Source organism: Dasypus novemcinctus, chromosome 8, assembly GCF_030445035.2.
Source record: "Dasypus novemcinctus isolate mDasNov1 chromosome 8, mDasNov1.1.hap2, whole genome shotgun sequence".
Taxonomy (NCBI): domain Eukaryota; kingdom Metazoa; phylum Chordata; class Mammalia; order Cingulata; family Dasypodidae; genus Dasypus; species Dasypus novemcinctus.
Window position 1 is genome coordinate 121,543,700 of NC_080680.1, and position 15,774 is coordinate 121,559,473.

The 15,774-nt window shown below is 35.2% G+C and overlaps 1 protein-coding gene across 7 annotated transcripts in view; it reads left to right on the forward strand.

The window, feature by feature from the left end:
• Positions 1-15,774, forward strand: part of TEX10 (testis expressed 10) — a 68,835-nt gene that overhangs the window by 24,519 nt on the left and 28,542 nt on the right. For all 7 annotated transcript variants that reach the window (XR_011649510.1, XR_011649512.1, XR_011649511.1 and 4 more), the window contains 2 exons: positions 395-570; positions 2,622-2,799. Coding sequence is in view for 4 of the 7 variants with exons in the window: in XM_004447791.5 (XP_004447848.1) it covers positions 395-570; positions 2,622-2,799 (354 nt within the window). In the remaining 3 variants the exon portion in view is untranslated. The remainder of the gene's footprint in view (positions 1-394; positions 571-2,621; positions 2,800-15,774) is intronic.

A 15,774-nucleotide genomic window follows, 5' to 3' on the forward strand; every position in this document is an offset into this window, starting at 1 on the left:
AACTGAAGCTATTTAGTGTAGGCCAGTCTTCATTGAATGTATCAATGTATTAATATAGTATAGCAAATAATCTTCAGTAGGATGAATAGTTGCTTAGTATACCTTTCCTTTAAGAGAATAATTTATGTAGTACGCCAAGTTTATATGAACTTTATAATTTAGTGGATAAAACCTTGGAAAATGTAAATAAGTTCATGACTTTTGATGATGATGATGAAAAAATGATGCTGGCATCTTGTAGGCTCTCAAATGCTTAAATGAATAAATGTGGTGTTATTGGTAGATAATGAGCCAATTTGGGATATATTTAATTTTTTAAAAAACCTTTGTTTTAAATTTATTTCCCTTGTCTTTGAATATATAATTTATTTTGTTCTTTATTGGCCTTTCTTAGATATCGTAGTAAAGTGTTATCCCGTTGGCTGGCTGGTTTACCATTGCAACTTGCTCATCTTGGCTCCCGAAATCCTGAGCTCTCAACTCAGCTTATTGATATCATTCATACTGCTGCAGCACGAGCAAATAAAGAATTACTAAAAAGTTTACAAGCTACTGCTCTCCGACTCTATGGTAAGAATTTGATTGTGCACCAGTGTAGGTAGTCATTGGTCTCCCCTGATTTAGCAAAGTTTCTAAGGGGAGCTCTTTTACTGTTGACTTTCTCTTAGGTGGAATTAGTTATACTGTGGTTAAATTGCCAAAACAGAATATCAAACGGTGAACTCATTTTTAATTAAAAGTTTAGAATATAGAACTATTAATAGAAGATTAATGGCTCTAGATGTTTATTGTATGCTTAAAATTGCCTTTTTTTTCTGTTTATTATGATCTACAGAGGTTCTTTTTCCATTAAGTTTTTAAAGAAGGTTTAGATTACATAGATGTTACATTAAAAATATAGGGGATTCCCATATGCCCCACCTCCTACCCCTTGCACACTTTCCCATATCAGGGATACTGCCTTTTTTTAATTATCTTTTTTTTAAAGATACATAGCTCTCTCAAAATGTTACATTAAAAATACAAAGGTTCCCATATACCCCCCCCCATTCCTCCCACATCATCAACCTCTTTCATTAGTGTGGCATTCATTGCATTTGATGAATACATTTTGGAGCACTGCTACACAGCATGGATTATAGTTTACATTGTAGTTTATATTTTCTCCCAGTCCATTCAGTGGGTTATGGCTGGATATATAATGTCCTGCATCTGTCCCTGCAATATCATTCAGGTAAAATTGTCTTTTAAACTACTTGCTCTTCATAAATTCAAAGCTAATTGGAAATTTAAAAAAATTGAAGCTTTGGTAGCAAGATGATATCTTTATTATTTAATCATAATGAATGTCTTGTATGATTTCCATATATCAGCACTTCTTTATTCCTGTAACTAACTTAATATTTAAGCAGAAATATCAATAAAAGCATACTCATCTCAAATTATATTTGAGATATAATTTCCATATCATAAAATCCACCATTTTTAAAATGCACACCATTTTGTGCATTTTTAAATGCACAGTTGACTTTTAATATGTTCAACAGGTTGTGCAGCCATCACCACTTTCTAATTTCAGAAAACTTCATCACCCTAAGAACAAAACTGTACATTACCATTAGAATTAATCCCCACTCTCTCCTTCCCCCAGTTCCTTGAACCACGAATCTAATTTCTGTATCTATAGAATTGCCTATTGGAGACATTTCATATAAATGGAATTAAATAATATGTGGCCTTTTGTGATTAACTTCTCTCATTGCAATGTTTCCAAGATTCATCCATGTTGTACCATGTGTCAAAACTTTATACCTTTTTGTAGCTTAGTAGTGTGTTTGATTAGTATTCCATGCAGTGGATATACTGCTGTGTATTCATTATCAGTTGATGATGAACATTTGGGTTTCCTCCTTTCTGGAGTTGTATTTTTAAATTTGTATTTTTCATATAGTGTGTGTATACCTATATATTGGGGGTTCTTAACCAGGCGTCTGTGAATTGAAATTCATTTTGAATTAAAATTCAAAAAGCAGTATTCTTGTGGGCTGTGTTGGTGCAGGTGTGATGTATTTATTAAATAGTACACAGTCTATTGTGGACTTAGTGAGGGTCCATGGTTTTCACCTGACTGGCAAAGGTGTCCATGGAGCATACTGACATAGGATGTGTATACATTCTGATATAGATGTATACACATTTGTATAGCACACATGTGTACATATATGTTGAAATACATATGTAACAGGTGTTTTGCTTTAAATTAGGTTGATATTTGTAATTATCATTGGTTAATTGCTTTTTGCTGTTGTGCTTTGTACGCAGTCCCTCTGCACTCCCACCCAGAGTTCTTATTTCTAATAAGGTGCTTGGTAATAGGGAACTATTACAGTGTTAAATAAATAAAATTACTAAATAAATGGGTTCAATATTTTACTTTAGAAAATAGCTTAGAAACCATATATATATGTGCTTTTTGTTAAAACTTTTCCATATAATAAGTAAAATTTGAATTTGCATATGACAGCTTATAATTCAGTAAGTCATCAATCTGCTTTTTAAATTTAATCTCTGGTTTGTATATCTTTCATAGTAGAATTTAATATGTTTGCCTATCCCACTAGATCCACAAGAAGGCCCTGTGGTGGTTCTCTCAGCAGATTCTCAGCAACGTTTGGTTCAGCTTGTGTATTTTCTACCCAGTCTGCCTGCTGATTTGCTTTCTCGGTTAAGTCGTTGCTGCGTTATGGGAAGACTTAGTTCAAGTTTGGCTGCCATGCTTGTTGGAATACTGCATATGAGGTAGCATGCTCAAGTGAGCTGTATTTTAAGTGTACAGTCTTTTCCCCCACCCCTTTCCTGGTAATTTGTAAAATACAAAAGACTTTTAACATGACATATTGCTATTACCTTCATGACAACACTATTTATATAGTTGCTACGTAGACCAAGTTCATCAGTATAAGACAGGTTCAAGTTAATGTTTTTAGTGATTATAATAAATAGTGATTATTTAGGTTGGAATTAAGGTTGAAATTGAATTACCAAAAGCATATAGTAAGAATTCACTAGCAATTGAGAGTACTGTACTTAAAACCTTTGGTGTTATGCAATTGCAGTATAGACCCTCTTTTCAGTGAGCTAAGCATTTAATGTAGTGGGTGAATTGGATACACTTGTGCACTCCAACAAGGAATCACTTAATATCTATTTTATAGGTGTGTACTTAAGAGAAATGGTAAGCCTTTGGCCTTTGCTGCTTTTACTTAGATTTAAATACTGTTTTGATTTTTGCTCCTATTGAGAGATTACAATTTTTAAAGCTTAGAGTCTTATTCAGAAGAGTTGCTAAAGCAGTACTACTTGCAAGCAACTAGAATTTGCAATCTCACTGAACAAATGTGTGTCTCATTTATCTGCTGTTAGCTTATTTAAATTAGAGGTCTTGAAAAGTCATTGTTTATACATATGAAGGGAATATAAGAAGGCTGGGAGCCATTTTGTATGTATCAGTTCTGAAACTAAGAGTTGTATGTTTATAATTTGTATACCTTTAGTAAGTTATGAAATCAATTTAAGGGGTCCCGAATAGCTTTTTAAAACATTAATTTTAAAGAAATAAAAGTGTGTATCCAAATACTGTATGAACATTTTACATGAACGTTTTATGTATTTATGTAGCAAGTGTTTGTGTAATAGGTTGTACTGTAAAATGTATTTGTGAGTCAGAGCCACAGTTTGAAAGCCACTGGAATAGTACAGTGGAATTGAATCTTAATGGTTTGTAAGCTGAATAATAATTCCAGATTGTGATTTCTAAATGTTAGTGATTTGTAGCCCCATGTAAAATGCTTACTTGTTATCTACCATTAGCCCAAAACTCAGAATTTGCGTATCCATAAACAAAGTATAAACTTCTGTAACGCATCACAAAGGGGACATTCTTTTTTTTTTTTTTAAATAATGTAAAGAACTCTTAAAAGTCATTAGGGTAATAGTCAACACAACAGAGAAAGGACAAAGAATAGGAGCTAATACTTTACCAAGAAAAGGAAAACGAACATGACTGTTACACATGAAAAGATGAGTAACTTTTTCTCTCATAATGAGAAAAACAAATTAACATTACAAGGTATCATTTTTCACCTAAAAGACTGGCAAAATCAGAAAGTTTGACAGCATAGTGTGCTGTCAGGGGTGTGGAAAGCAGATAATGCTTGCTGGAGTATAATACAAGACCACTGTGAAGGAAATTGTCCAGTTGTATTATAGTTATAAATGCTGTAATTGTCCAGTTATATATATAGTTATAAATGCCCTTTCATTAGCATTTTAGGAATTTATAGACTTCATTGAGGTCACTGAAATACTAACTTAGCTAAGAGTCTCCCTTCTTGGCCTGCTGACTAAAATCTTTTGTGACATTTGTGGTAAGTTTGGGCTGTATTTGGCAAATCCAAGTGTAAGGAAAAGTTTAAAAAAATATATATTTCTCCCCCCTAAACTATTCCTGTGTCTGGAACATGAGAATTGTTTAGGCCTTTTATGACTTCTGAATTTTGTGTCATTCGAAATGCCTTTCATCCTGATCATTAAAAAATAATACAGAAAATACTGTTTTCCTTTTAGTAAATTGATGGTTTTAGCCTTTCCTGCCTCCCTGCCTCCCTTCCTCCTTTCCCCTCCCCTCTCTTTTCCCCAGTTGTCCATTTATTGCATTTTCTCACTAGTGCTGACTTGTAATTCCCATTTACATTTGGTCTTACCTCTTGGCCTGTGCATTCATGTATCAGTAGCACACTGTAGCTTTATACTATGTTTTCATGGCTAGTGGATTTAATCTTCTCATATTCAGAATTTTCTTTTTCTGAGTTTACCTAAATGTTATTTACTTGTTTTTTCAAGCGAACTTTAGAATCATTTCGTCTAATATCAGGGAAAAAAATCCCATTCAAATATTTATTGGGATAAACTAACTTTAAGATTAATTTAGGGATAAGTGGCATCATTATGATGTTGAGTCTAAGCTACTTGTTCACAACTCCTTTTGAATTCGTCTGCAACTTTTTGAAATTGATATAGATGTGTGGAACCAGTTATGTTTCTTCCTTTTCATATTATGTTTTGTTACTTTTATGAAGGGAGCCTTTTAATTTCCCTTGTGGTTTTTTTGACTCCGTTGGGTTTACCCATTGGTTATATAGGCATATATTTTTAAATTTCCACCTACTTGTGGATTTTTCAAATTTCCTTCTATTGTGCATTTCTAATTCTATTCTTTTGTGTTTAGGAAAGATACTTTTTATGATGTCAGTCTTTTTAAGTTTATTAAGACTGGTTTTATTGGTCTCACATATAGTCTATCCTAGGGAGTGTTCCACATGCACCTGAGAAGAAGGTATTCTGTCGTTGGGTGGAGGTGCTATATAGATGTCTTTGTAAGGTTTATAGTGTTATAAAGTCTTCTCTTTCCTTATTGAACTTCTGTCTTGTTCTTTTATCTATTATTGAAAGGGTGGTATTGAAGTCTTCAGCTGTTATTGTTTGTTTCTCCCATCAATTTTGTCATTTTTTGCTTTATGTATTTAAGGGTTCTCTTGTTGCATCTGTGTTTGCAATGGTTTTATCTTCTTGATATATTGACCCTTTTATCATATTAAAATACCCATCTTTCAGTAACAATTTTTGTCTTAAATTCTATTTTTTGTGATATTAATACACCTATTTCAGCTCTTATGGTTATTGTTTGCATGTGTATTTTTTCCTTCCTCGTACTTTCAACCTCTTTGTGTCTTTGAATCTAAAGTATGTCTCATTGATGTCATATAATTGAATCATTTAAAAATCATTCTGCCAGTCTCGGCCTTTTAATTATAGTGTTTACTCCATTTACTTTTTTTTAAGATCTTTTATTTCTCTCCCCTTCCCGGGCGACCCCCCCCACCCCCACCCCGCCCAGTTGTCTGCTGTCTGTGTCCATTCGCTGTGTGTTCTTGTGTCCGCTTGTATTGTTGTCAGTGGCACCAGGAATCTGTCTCTTTTTGTTGCGTCATCTTGCTGTGTCAGCTCTCCGTGTGTGCCAGCGCCACTCCTGGGCAGGCTGCACTTTTTTTGTGTTTGGCAGCTCTCCTTACGGGGCGCGTTCCTTGCACGTGGGGCTTCCCTACACTGTGGATACCCCTGCATGGCATGGCACTCCTTGCACGCATCAGCACTGCACGTGGCCCAGCTCATCACACGGGTCAGGAGGCCCTGGGTTTGAACCCTGGTCCTCCCATGTGGTAGGTGGGTGCTCTGTCCATTGAGCCAAATCTGCTTCCCTCTATTTATATTTAATGTAATTACTGATAAAAGTAGGGTTTACATCTATCATTTTGCTGTTTTTTTTCTATCTGTGCCAGCCCTTGTTTGTTTGTTCTTCCATTACTGCTTTCTTGTGTTAAATAGATACTATCTGGTGTACCATTTAGATTGTCTTAGCATATGTTTTCTTAGTGGTTGATTAATGGGGGTTATAATTAATGCCTGAACTTCTAACAGTCTAGTTCAGGTCAATACCAGTTTAATACCAATAATGTTACAAAAACTTTGCTCCTATATAGCTCTGTTTCCCCCTTTTGTGCTATTATTATCATGCAATTGACATCTTTATACCTTTTGTGCCCATCAACACATTTGTAATTATTGTTTTATGCAGTTCTTTAAAGTAGTAGGAAAAAAGTCTTTTAAATTTACCTAAGTATTATAGTTACCTTATTGTTTCTTTTATTTCTTAATGTGGATTCACATTACTATTACTATTACTATCTAGTAATACCTGAGGCATTCCTTTTAATATTTCTTGTAGGACAGTTCTTCTAGCAAATACTTTTGATTTTTGTTTTTCTAGGAATACCTTATTTTTTCCTTTTCTTTTCTTTCTTTTTTTTTTTCAGGCAAAGGACTTTTTAAGAAACAAGAAAACTAGAAATAAGTACATAAATAACCCAAGACATGGGTTGCAGGTATGCTGTAGGTTGAGACGTGCACTTGGCCACTTTACCTTCATTTTTGAGGGATAGTTTTGCTAGATTCAGAATTCTTGCTTGACATTCTTTTAGCACTTGGAATGATCATTCCACTGTCTTGTGGCCTCCATACTTTCTGGAGGAAAATTTTGTTAATCTTACTGCTTTTCTTTAGCTGCTTTCAATATCTTCTTTTTGTCTCTGTCTTTTGATAGTTTATATTGTTTCTAGGTGTGGATTACTTTGAATATATGCTACATGGAGTTTGTTGAGTTCAAAGTTTAGATTCATGTTTTTCATCAAATTTGGGGAGTTTTCTGCTATTATTTCTTTATATATTCTTCCTCCCCTTTTCTCTCTTTCCTTCCCTTCTGGGCTCTCATGTGCATAGTGTCCCATAGCTCTTTCAGGCTCTGTTGATTTTACTTCATTATTTCTTCTTTCTTTTTCTAGCCTGTTTAATCTCAGTTGTCCTGTCTTTATATTCTCTGATTCTTTCTTTTGCCTGTTCAAACCTGTTGAATCAGTGAATATTTCATTTTAGTTGATGTATTTTCAATTACAGATCATCTGGGTACTTTTCATAATTTCTCTTTGTTGCTGTTCTCTATTTGGCTTGACATTGTTCTCATACTTTAATTTTTGTGATAATGGTTTCCTTTTGCTCTTTCAGCATTTAAAATAGCTGATTTAAAGTCTTTATTTAGTAAGTCTAGTGTCTGTGCTTCTTCAGGTACAGTTTCTCTTGATTGCTTTTTCCCTCATGTATGGAATATGCATTTTAAATAATGTGACAACTCTGGAAATCAGATTCTCTCCCCTCGCCAGAGTTTATTGCGTTGCTTGTGGTAGTTGTTATTGTTTCGTTTAGTGAGTTTTCTGAACTAATTCTTTTTCGTCTGTATTCTTTGTGATATGTGGCCATTGAAGTCTTTACTCCGAAAGTTTAATAGTTATTAGCTAATGATTGGGCACAGATTTCCATAACCCCTTGAAGTGAATAAATCTCCCCATCTTTGCTAAGGGGCTTTGTGTGTGCACTGGGCATTCCTTCAGTATACAGCTGCCAATTGTGTCTTAGTTTTTACTTCCTACTTGTACAGATCCTTAAGGTCATCCAGAGATGATAGCTTAGGACCTTCTCAGGTATTAACTGTGCATGTGTGAAGCCTACGCATGTGCCTTATTCACGTGCCTGGTCTTCTAGATTCCCAGATATGTGTTAGAGTTATCAGAACTCAATGCAATTCATATTTAAGAATTTCCCTGCTCTTATTCATACCTCAGGCGGATGCGAAGTTAAACCATTGTCTGTAATTGTTTTCAACAAACAATTCCTGGGGAAAAGGCTTATTGAGAAGAAGGCTCTTTGTACTGGAGCCAGGTCAGCTTTGCAAATGGGACCTCTAGGAAAATGCCTGACAGGTCAGATTATGACATTTCTTTGGGAATGAGGCTTTCTTTGAAAAGCACTTCAGAGACTTTCTCTTTCAGGCTCTGAAAACCAGCAGCCTGGTGACTGCCAGGCTAGGCTGTTGCTGTTTTCACCATGAATGCAGGCTGGTTTTTTTCCCCAAGTCTAGTGCAGAGCAGGGATGGGGTGAGACAAAGGCAAGTTAAATTGCAGTAAAGCTTTCTGTTCCTACCAAGTTTTAGCTTTTTTTTTCTTCTTTTTTTTTCCTTGAATAAATGCACCCCAGGTTGCTTCAGGCCTTTGGTTGATTTCCAGAGTTCTGTAAAAGTTGATTGAGTTTTTGCCAGATTTCTTATTGTTTATGGAGGAAAGAATTTTCAGACGTCCTTATTCTGCCATTTTTGCTGACGTCCTAGTATATCTTACAAATGCTTGTTGTTTGTAGGTTGGAAAAGCCTTTTTTTTTTTTTAAAGATTTATTTATTTATTTAATTTCCCCCCCTCCCCTGGTTGTCTGTTCTTGGTGTCTATTTGCTGCGTCTTGTTTCTTTGTCCGCTTCTGTTGTCGTCAGCGGCATGGGAAGTGTGGGCGGCGCCATTCCTCGGCAGGCTGCACTTTCTTTCATGCTGGGTGGCTTTCCTCACGGGCGCACTCCTTGCGCGTGGGGCTACCCCACGCAGGGGACAACCTTGCGTGGCACGGCACTCCTTGCGTGCATCAGCACTGTGCATGGCCAGCTCCACACGGGTCAAGGAGGCCCGGGGTTTGAACCGCGGGCCTCCCATGCGGTAGACGGACGCCCTAACCACTGGGCCAAAGTCCGTTTCCCCGGAAAAGCCTTTTTAAACAGTTTTCCAGTTTATCTTAATTTTTCCAAAGTTAGGATATATAAGTAATGATAATTTTATTGCCCTCCTTTCTAATTCATACTTCTTTCTCTAGTCTAATTAGATTGGCTCTTACCTCTGGAAGGCTGTTAAATAATGATGGTAACAGATGACATTCTTACTGTGGTTTTGATATTTTAATGAAATGCTTCTGGGGTCCCTCATTCAACGTGATGCTATTCTTTGCGCTAAAGAAAGAATTAAGAGAAATACTCATTTCTATTTTATTAAGACGACTTTTCAGTGCGTGTGAGGGTGATATTATGTTTTCTACTTTTGACCCATTGAATTGTATTACTGAATTATCAAGTATTGAGCTGTCTTTGCCTGAGACAAATTCTAATTTAGGCATGCCAGTGTTATTTTAATGTGCTGCTACATTTTGTTGGTAAATATATTTTGAGGAATTTTCCAGTGCTGTTTAGATAAGATTGGTGTTCTGTTTGTTCAACTATTAGTGTTTTGAGATCTTCAGAGATTTTGGAACCCTTCCTTTTTCTGTTGCTATGTAAGTTTAAATATTTTTAGAGTTACCTGTATCTTTTAAGATTTGTTAGACTTTCCTGGGAAATCTTTTGGTCCGTCCTGGTGCTTTGAATGCATTGTGTTCCATATCTCTTGGTCTTGTTTTTTTGTTGTTTTGGTGTTTGTTTGCCTAATTGAGGTAGAATTAATATAAAGTGATATGTACAGAAGTACTCAGTGTCATGAGTTTTGACAATTGTATAACCCATGTGACTACTCCCTAGAAACAACTGGGACAGTTTTAATATCTTAACGTTTTAAGAAATTTCCTTTCCTTTTTGAATTTCCTTTCCTCTGGAGCTTTCCCTAGTTATCAGTTCTAGGATCTATTTGTGCTTTCTTTTTTCTCCCCCCCAGTTACATTAGCTGAGTTATGTTTTTCTGGGTTTTTTTTTTTGTGTGTGTGGTGGTTGTTCCTTAATTCTACTTGGAAAAAAGGTTCCTTTTGCTTTCTTTATTTTCTTCTTTATAAAAATTGTTAGTATTTTAAATTATAGATTTTCCTTTGAGCATACTTTAGCTGTATCTCTTACATTCTGATGTTTTTATTATGGCTATTTTCTAGTCTTTTATTCCAGAAGTGATGGTTCTTTCTTTTTTTTTTTTTTAAAGCATGAGAAGTTAGAAAAAAGTGGGCAGTTGAAAGGTGAAGAGGGTTGCCAAAAGGAGCTTTCCTTTTTAAAATTTTTTTCTTGTCTTTTAAAACTATTTTTTAATTCCTTTTTTAGTGGGGCCTTCTTTTTTATTTTTTTTCCTTCGTTAGAGAAGTTGTTAGTTTACAGAATGATCTTGCATAAAATACAGGATTCCCATATACTACCCTATTGTCAACTAGCATTGGTATGAAACATTTGTTACAATTGATGCTAGGTTATAATTGTACTATTAATACTAGTCCATGTTTTAACTTCAATTTTTATTCCTTTACCATATATACAATCCCAGTATTTTCCCTTTTAATCACATTGAGATTATAGTTCAGTGCTGTTAATTAATTATGTTCACAGTGTTGTATAATACTATCATCCCCACCATCCATTACCAAAATGTTAATGGAATTGATATTCTTAATCCAAGTGGTGATGTTTAGGAAAGTTTTTAAATTCCTAGGTAGAGGGGTGTTTTTGTCTTTGGGTTTTATTAAATATCTATTGTAATTAGATTGTTACTTTCCAGTTTATGCTTTTTTATCCTTGAGATTATTTTAGCAGCCTCATAAATGCATGCTCCAGGGACATTTAAAAAAAGTGTACCTTCTATTTTCATTGTGCAGATTTCGATGTATATTTATTAGATAGATCAGTGGTTTAAAATCCTTGCTGTTCATTAGATACCTGGAGAATTTTATTTAAAACAAGTTCTGCCTCTGCCTCCCAGAGATTCTCATTTAAATTAGTCTGGGGTAGGACCTGTCCATTATATATTTTTTAAAACTCCCCTGTTGTTTCTTATGTGAAACCAGGCGGTTTTTTGTTGTTGTTTGTTGTTTGCTTTTTGCTTTGTGGTTTGTTTTTTTTTTTTTGTTTTTTTTTTTTTTTTTTTTTTTGAGGCCAGTAAAATGAGTTTATTGAGAAAAGAGAAAAGAACACTACACCCCTGAAACAGGGATGCCAGCTCTCTCCAGGCAAAGAGGAACCCCTGGTGTTGGGGGGCTTGCCTTTAACAAAGCCATTCTTCACTCCTCTCATTTCCTAATGTTGGGGAGGGCCCCAGCTATTAGCTGTTCTGACTGGCTTTTGATCCCCACCTGTTAGCTCTTGGGACCTATGATGAGACCCTTTGTTTGGAGTTATCTGGGACCAGTAGGGAGGCCTATTTGGGATTACCTGGGCCTTGATTCCTGGGAGTTCCGAATGGGACCTCATGGCCAAGGTCTTGGCAGGGTCTTTCTGGTGAAGCCAGGTTTGAGAACCCCTGAATAAGATCTACTTTATCACCTATATCTTTATTTTCATCCTCTTACTCGGTCTTGACTAATAGGTAAACTTGAAGATCAGTATATTTTGCCTCATTCATGTTGATGTTTTGTCATTTGGCACAAATGGTAATTGTTAGGACTTTGTTTTAGATTATCCTGTGTATATGTTCTTCCTTAGGTTGACAAGTTTTATCTGATACTGTCTGCTTTTATTTATACCTTTTAAAAACTGTGTAGTCTGGTTTGAGGTGTGTGTGTGTTCCTTCAGATAGTTTGACATGTTTATAGTTATAGTTCTCTTCTAGTGGTCACCTTTATGACTATAACTTCATAATGCATTTACTTAATCATATATTGACTCTTTGTCAAGAATCCTTTATACTGATAAACATATTTATACCTTTTTTTTTTTATCCCACCCATCTTGGGCTTGTTTGCTGTCTGCTTTCTGTGTCCATTTGCTGTGCATTTTTCTGTGTGTCTGTTTTTATTTTTTAATTTATTCCCCCCCACGGCTTGCTTGTTGTCTGCTCTCTGTGTCCATTTGCTACGTGCTCTTCTGCATTTTTACTTGTCTCCCGTTTTGTTGTGTCACCTTTTGAGTCGGCTCTCCATGGCTCTTGTGGGCTGGGTGGTGCTGCACAGCGTGTGGGCGAGCCTGCCTTCACACTGAGGCCCTGGGACATGAACCCAGGGCCTCCCATATGGTAGACGGGAGCCCAGTTGATTGAGCCACAGCTGCTTCCCTATTTATACCTTTTTTTTTAAAGCTGCTTGTCAGTTTTAAATATCTTATCTCCAGTCATAAAGCAGTCAGGGCCTCAGTATATTTATATTTTCTTCCTTTTTTTCCCATCTTACCTTCTTACTTTTACCAGTTATTCATTTGTGCGTGTTCAGAGTTTCTGACAGCTATATTCTCTTCTGTAGCCCTAGCCCTTCCTCTGCTAATTTTCACCTTAAATCTAATGCTGAATGGGTTTGATGCTTACTTTAGATGGTTTGATTTTTCTGAGTACCAAAGGATTTATTTTTTATATTGAAGTCTGATGTTAATAGGATAATCAACACTAAGACATACCCTATCACTTTTTTATAACTTTATTGAAGTAGTCACATAACATACCATTTACCCACTTAAAGTGTGCAGTGAGTGTTCAGTGTATTCAGAGTTGTACAGCTGTCATCACAGTCAGTATTAGAACATTTTCATCTCCTCAAAAAGTAAGACTGTACCTAATAGCGGCTCCTACCTGTTTCCACCCAGCATCCCTCCTGTCCACAGTCTGAAGCCACTTACTAAATCTTCTTTCTTTCTGTCTCTCTATATATCTGCATATTGTGGGGCATTTCATATAAATGGAATCATACAACATGTCTTTCATGCCTCAGGTTTTTTCACTAAGCAAAATGTTTTCATCTGTGTTGTAGCATTATCAGTGCTTCCTGTTTCTTGCTGAGTAATATTTCATTGGATTCTTTGTCACTTTTTCTGTGATGTCATGAGTTCTTTAGTCTGTAAACTTTCGTTTCTTAAAATTTTTTCTTGTATCTTTAAATTTTTTTTGTTCATTATTTTGGTTATCTTCTGAGGGTTTACTTGTATTTTTTTGTTTCCTCTACGTGTTTCATTTTTCTCTTTATCTGTTTTTATTGCTTTTTCCCAGAAGTGTCTTATGATTATTAAAGTATTGCTGTTAACTGTTGTCCATAGGTTACGTTAATTCTATTTTTTTTCATTTAAAAACATTGTGTTTCTAAATGCCCCCGTGACCCTCTAGCTTTTTTATGTTTCTTCTCTTTATTTCTGTGATCATTTTTTTCTTTCTGTGTTATTGGTAAACAGTTTTTGTCCTCATTTTGTCTCATCATATATTTCATGGGCTTTTCATTTTTTGAAACATCAGTTGTGTCATTAAAGTTTTTTTTAATACGTGAAAATATGTTTGGTCACAGTTTTCATCTTCTCATTAGCAGCATTTTTCTGGTAAGCATTTTTAAATATACTTTTTGTTTTTCCAGGTTCTTCTTTTTTCGAGTGTGCTTTTTATACCCTCTTGGGAAGAGGTGTGATTACTTGGGTGCTTTCTTTACTTCCTGTTCAGTAATTTTGAGTTTAGACTTAAGAATGACTCTTCCTCTAGATTCTGCTATTACTCATAGTTGCCAGCTCCCTAAACTCAAATTCCTCCAACCTTTCAAGGCCCTTTGTAATAAGTTCTCATTCTAGCTTTTGAGTATTGGGCCTACTATGCCACAATTTGGAATTAGGCACTATTCCTTACCATTGATAACAAAACCATGGTGATTCTTACATCTGTGTCTTGGTAAGAATTTAAGAAATTATATTCTTTCTCTGTTTCCATTTTCTTCATGAAACTGTGTTTCAGTTGATACTAATTCTGGCTCTGTAATACTTACCCAAATGAGTTTATGTGCTTGCTTTGAAGAAAGATGTTTGGTATTTGGAAAACTATGAGGTAATCTGTAATTTCTTTCCTAGATAGAGAACACTGTTCACTCTGGAAGCTTTTTTGCAACTGATAGTTTTTCATATTGTTAATGTAGAAAATATCCGTAACACCTCCTCTTTGTAGCACCAGGCATAGTATTTAGTATTCAGTAACATTTATTACTGGCCATGGCTCATGGGCAGTATGTAATGTGGTTTTAGAAAGAAAGTGAAATCTAGGCTGTGTCTGAAAGGTTTTATTAAAGACTGGCTTCCTTGTGGCTTCTTGTACAGATCCTCTATCCCAGGTAAGTAGCTAGCAGTAGCTCACATTTTAATAGACTTCCTTTGACTTCCTTTTTCAGCCCCTTCCTATAAGTATAGGACCAGTGTTTGAATCTTTTAACTAATGATAACCTTTTCCTTTTGGCAGAAAAGAGTTATTTGCAGTATGTTGTTTAATGTGAAAATTAATGGTTTATTTTTTTGATGTTCTTGCTCATTAGAGAGAGGCTTCGCTTGCTGTATTTTCTTAGAAATGAAAAGAATGAAATACTACTCTTTGTGTAGTTTAAAGGCTTTAAAAATAAAAAGTAAATGCAATTTTCCTACAAATTAAGTGGTTTTGTGTTTATTAACTTCCAGCAGAGGGCACTCTGTTTCTTTGATTTAACTCTGGTGAGGGATGTATTTTGTCATTAAGTTAAAAATCACCTTTTGAACATTTCTTGAAATTGATTCTTTTTGGAAGCTGCATTTTAATATCTTTATCAACATCAGCTATGATTCATTTTTCTTAAGTTTTGGCAAGGATGTCTTTAATAATCTTGTGTTTTTTTAACTTTTTTTTAATGGAAACTGGTGAGAGTTGGGAAAATGTTAACTTATAAATAATGGTAGTAGGGGCTTATAGTCATTAAAAACAGATCATCATTGTAGTGAAAAGTACACCTAATTAAATTTTCCTTTTCAGTTTTTTACCTTGTATATTTAGTAGACTTCTCCATATACAGATGTATTGTTCCTGTTCAAACTAATCTCTTCTTTCAAATATAAAATAAAATCCAGGACTTACCAGTTTTATTCAGGTCATTGGCGTTATCATTTTTTCACTTTTCCTGGTTCAGATCTTAAGAATAATGGTTGGCTCATTTGGGCATTTGTTGATGTTACTTCATATCTTTGGCTTTTCTCTTCAAAATATCCGTTCTCTCTTTGATTGTGCCTATAAAGTGGCCGACTTTTCATTAGCTCCCACCTGTTCTATTAGGGATTGACTAGTCTCCCTGATAGAGACAGCAGGACATCAGAACTACAAAAATTAAGTTGAATTTGATCTCACAGTCCAGTTAATATAACCCAGAATAGGTGGGGTTGAGGTTGTAGCTAAGAGCCTGGGTACTACCAAAGAATATTGGTTTTGCTCCATGTGTGAAAAACCCATCACTTAGAAACTACTCATGTTAATTTTCTCTTAGCTTTTATTATTTTATTTTTTAAATTTATTTTTATTTATTTCTCTCCTCTCCCCCCCCCCCACCTAGTTGTCTGTTCTCTTTGTCCATTCGCTGTA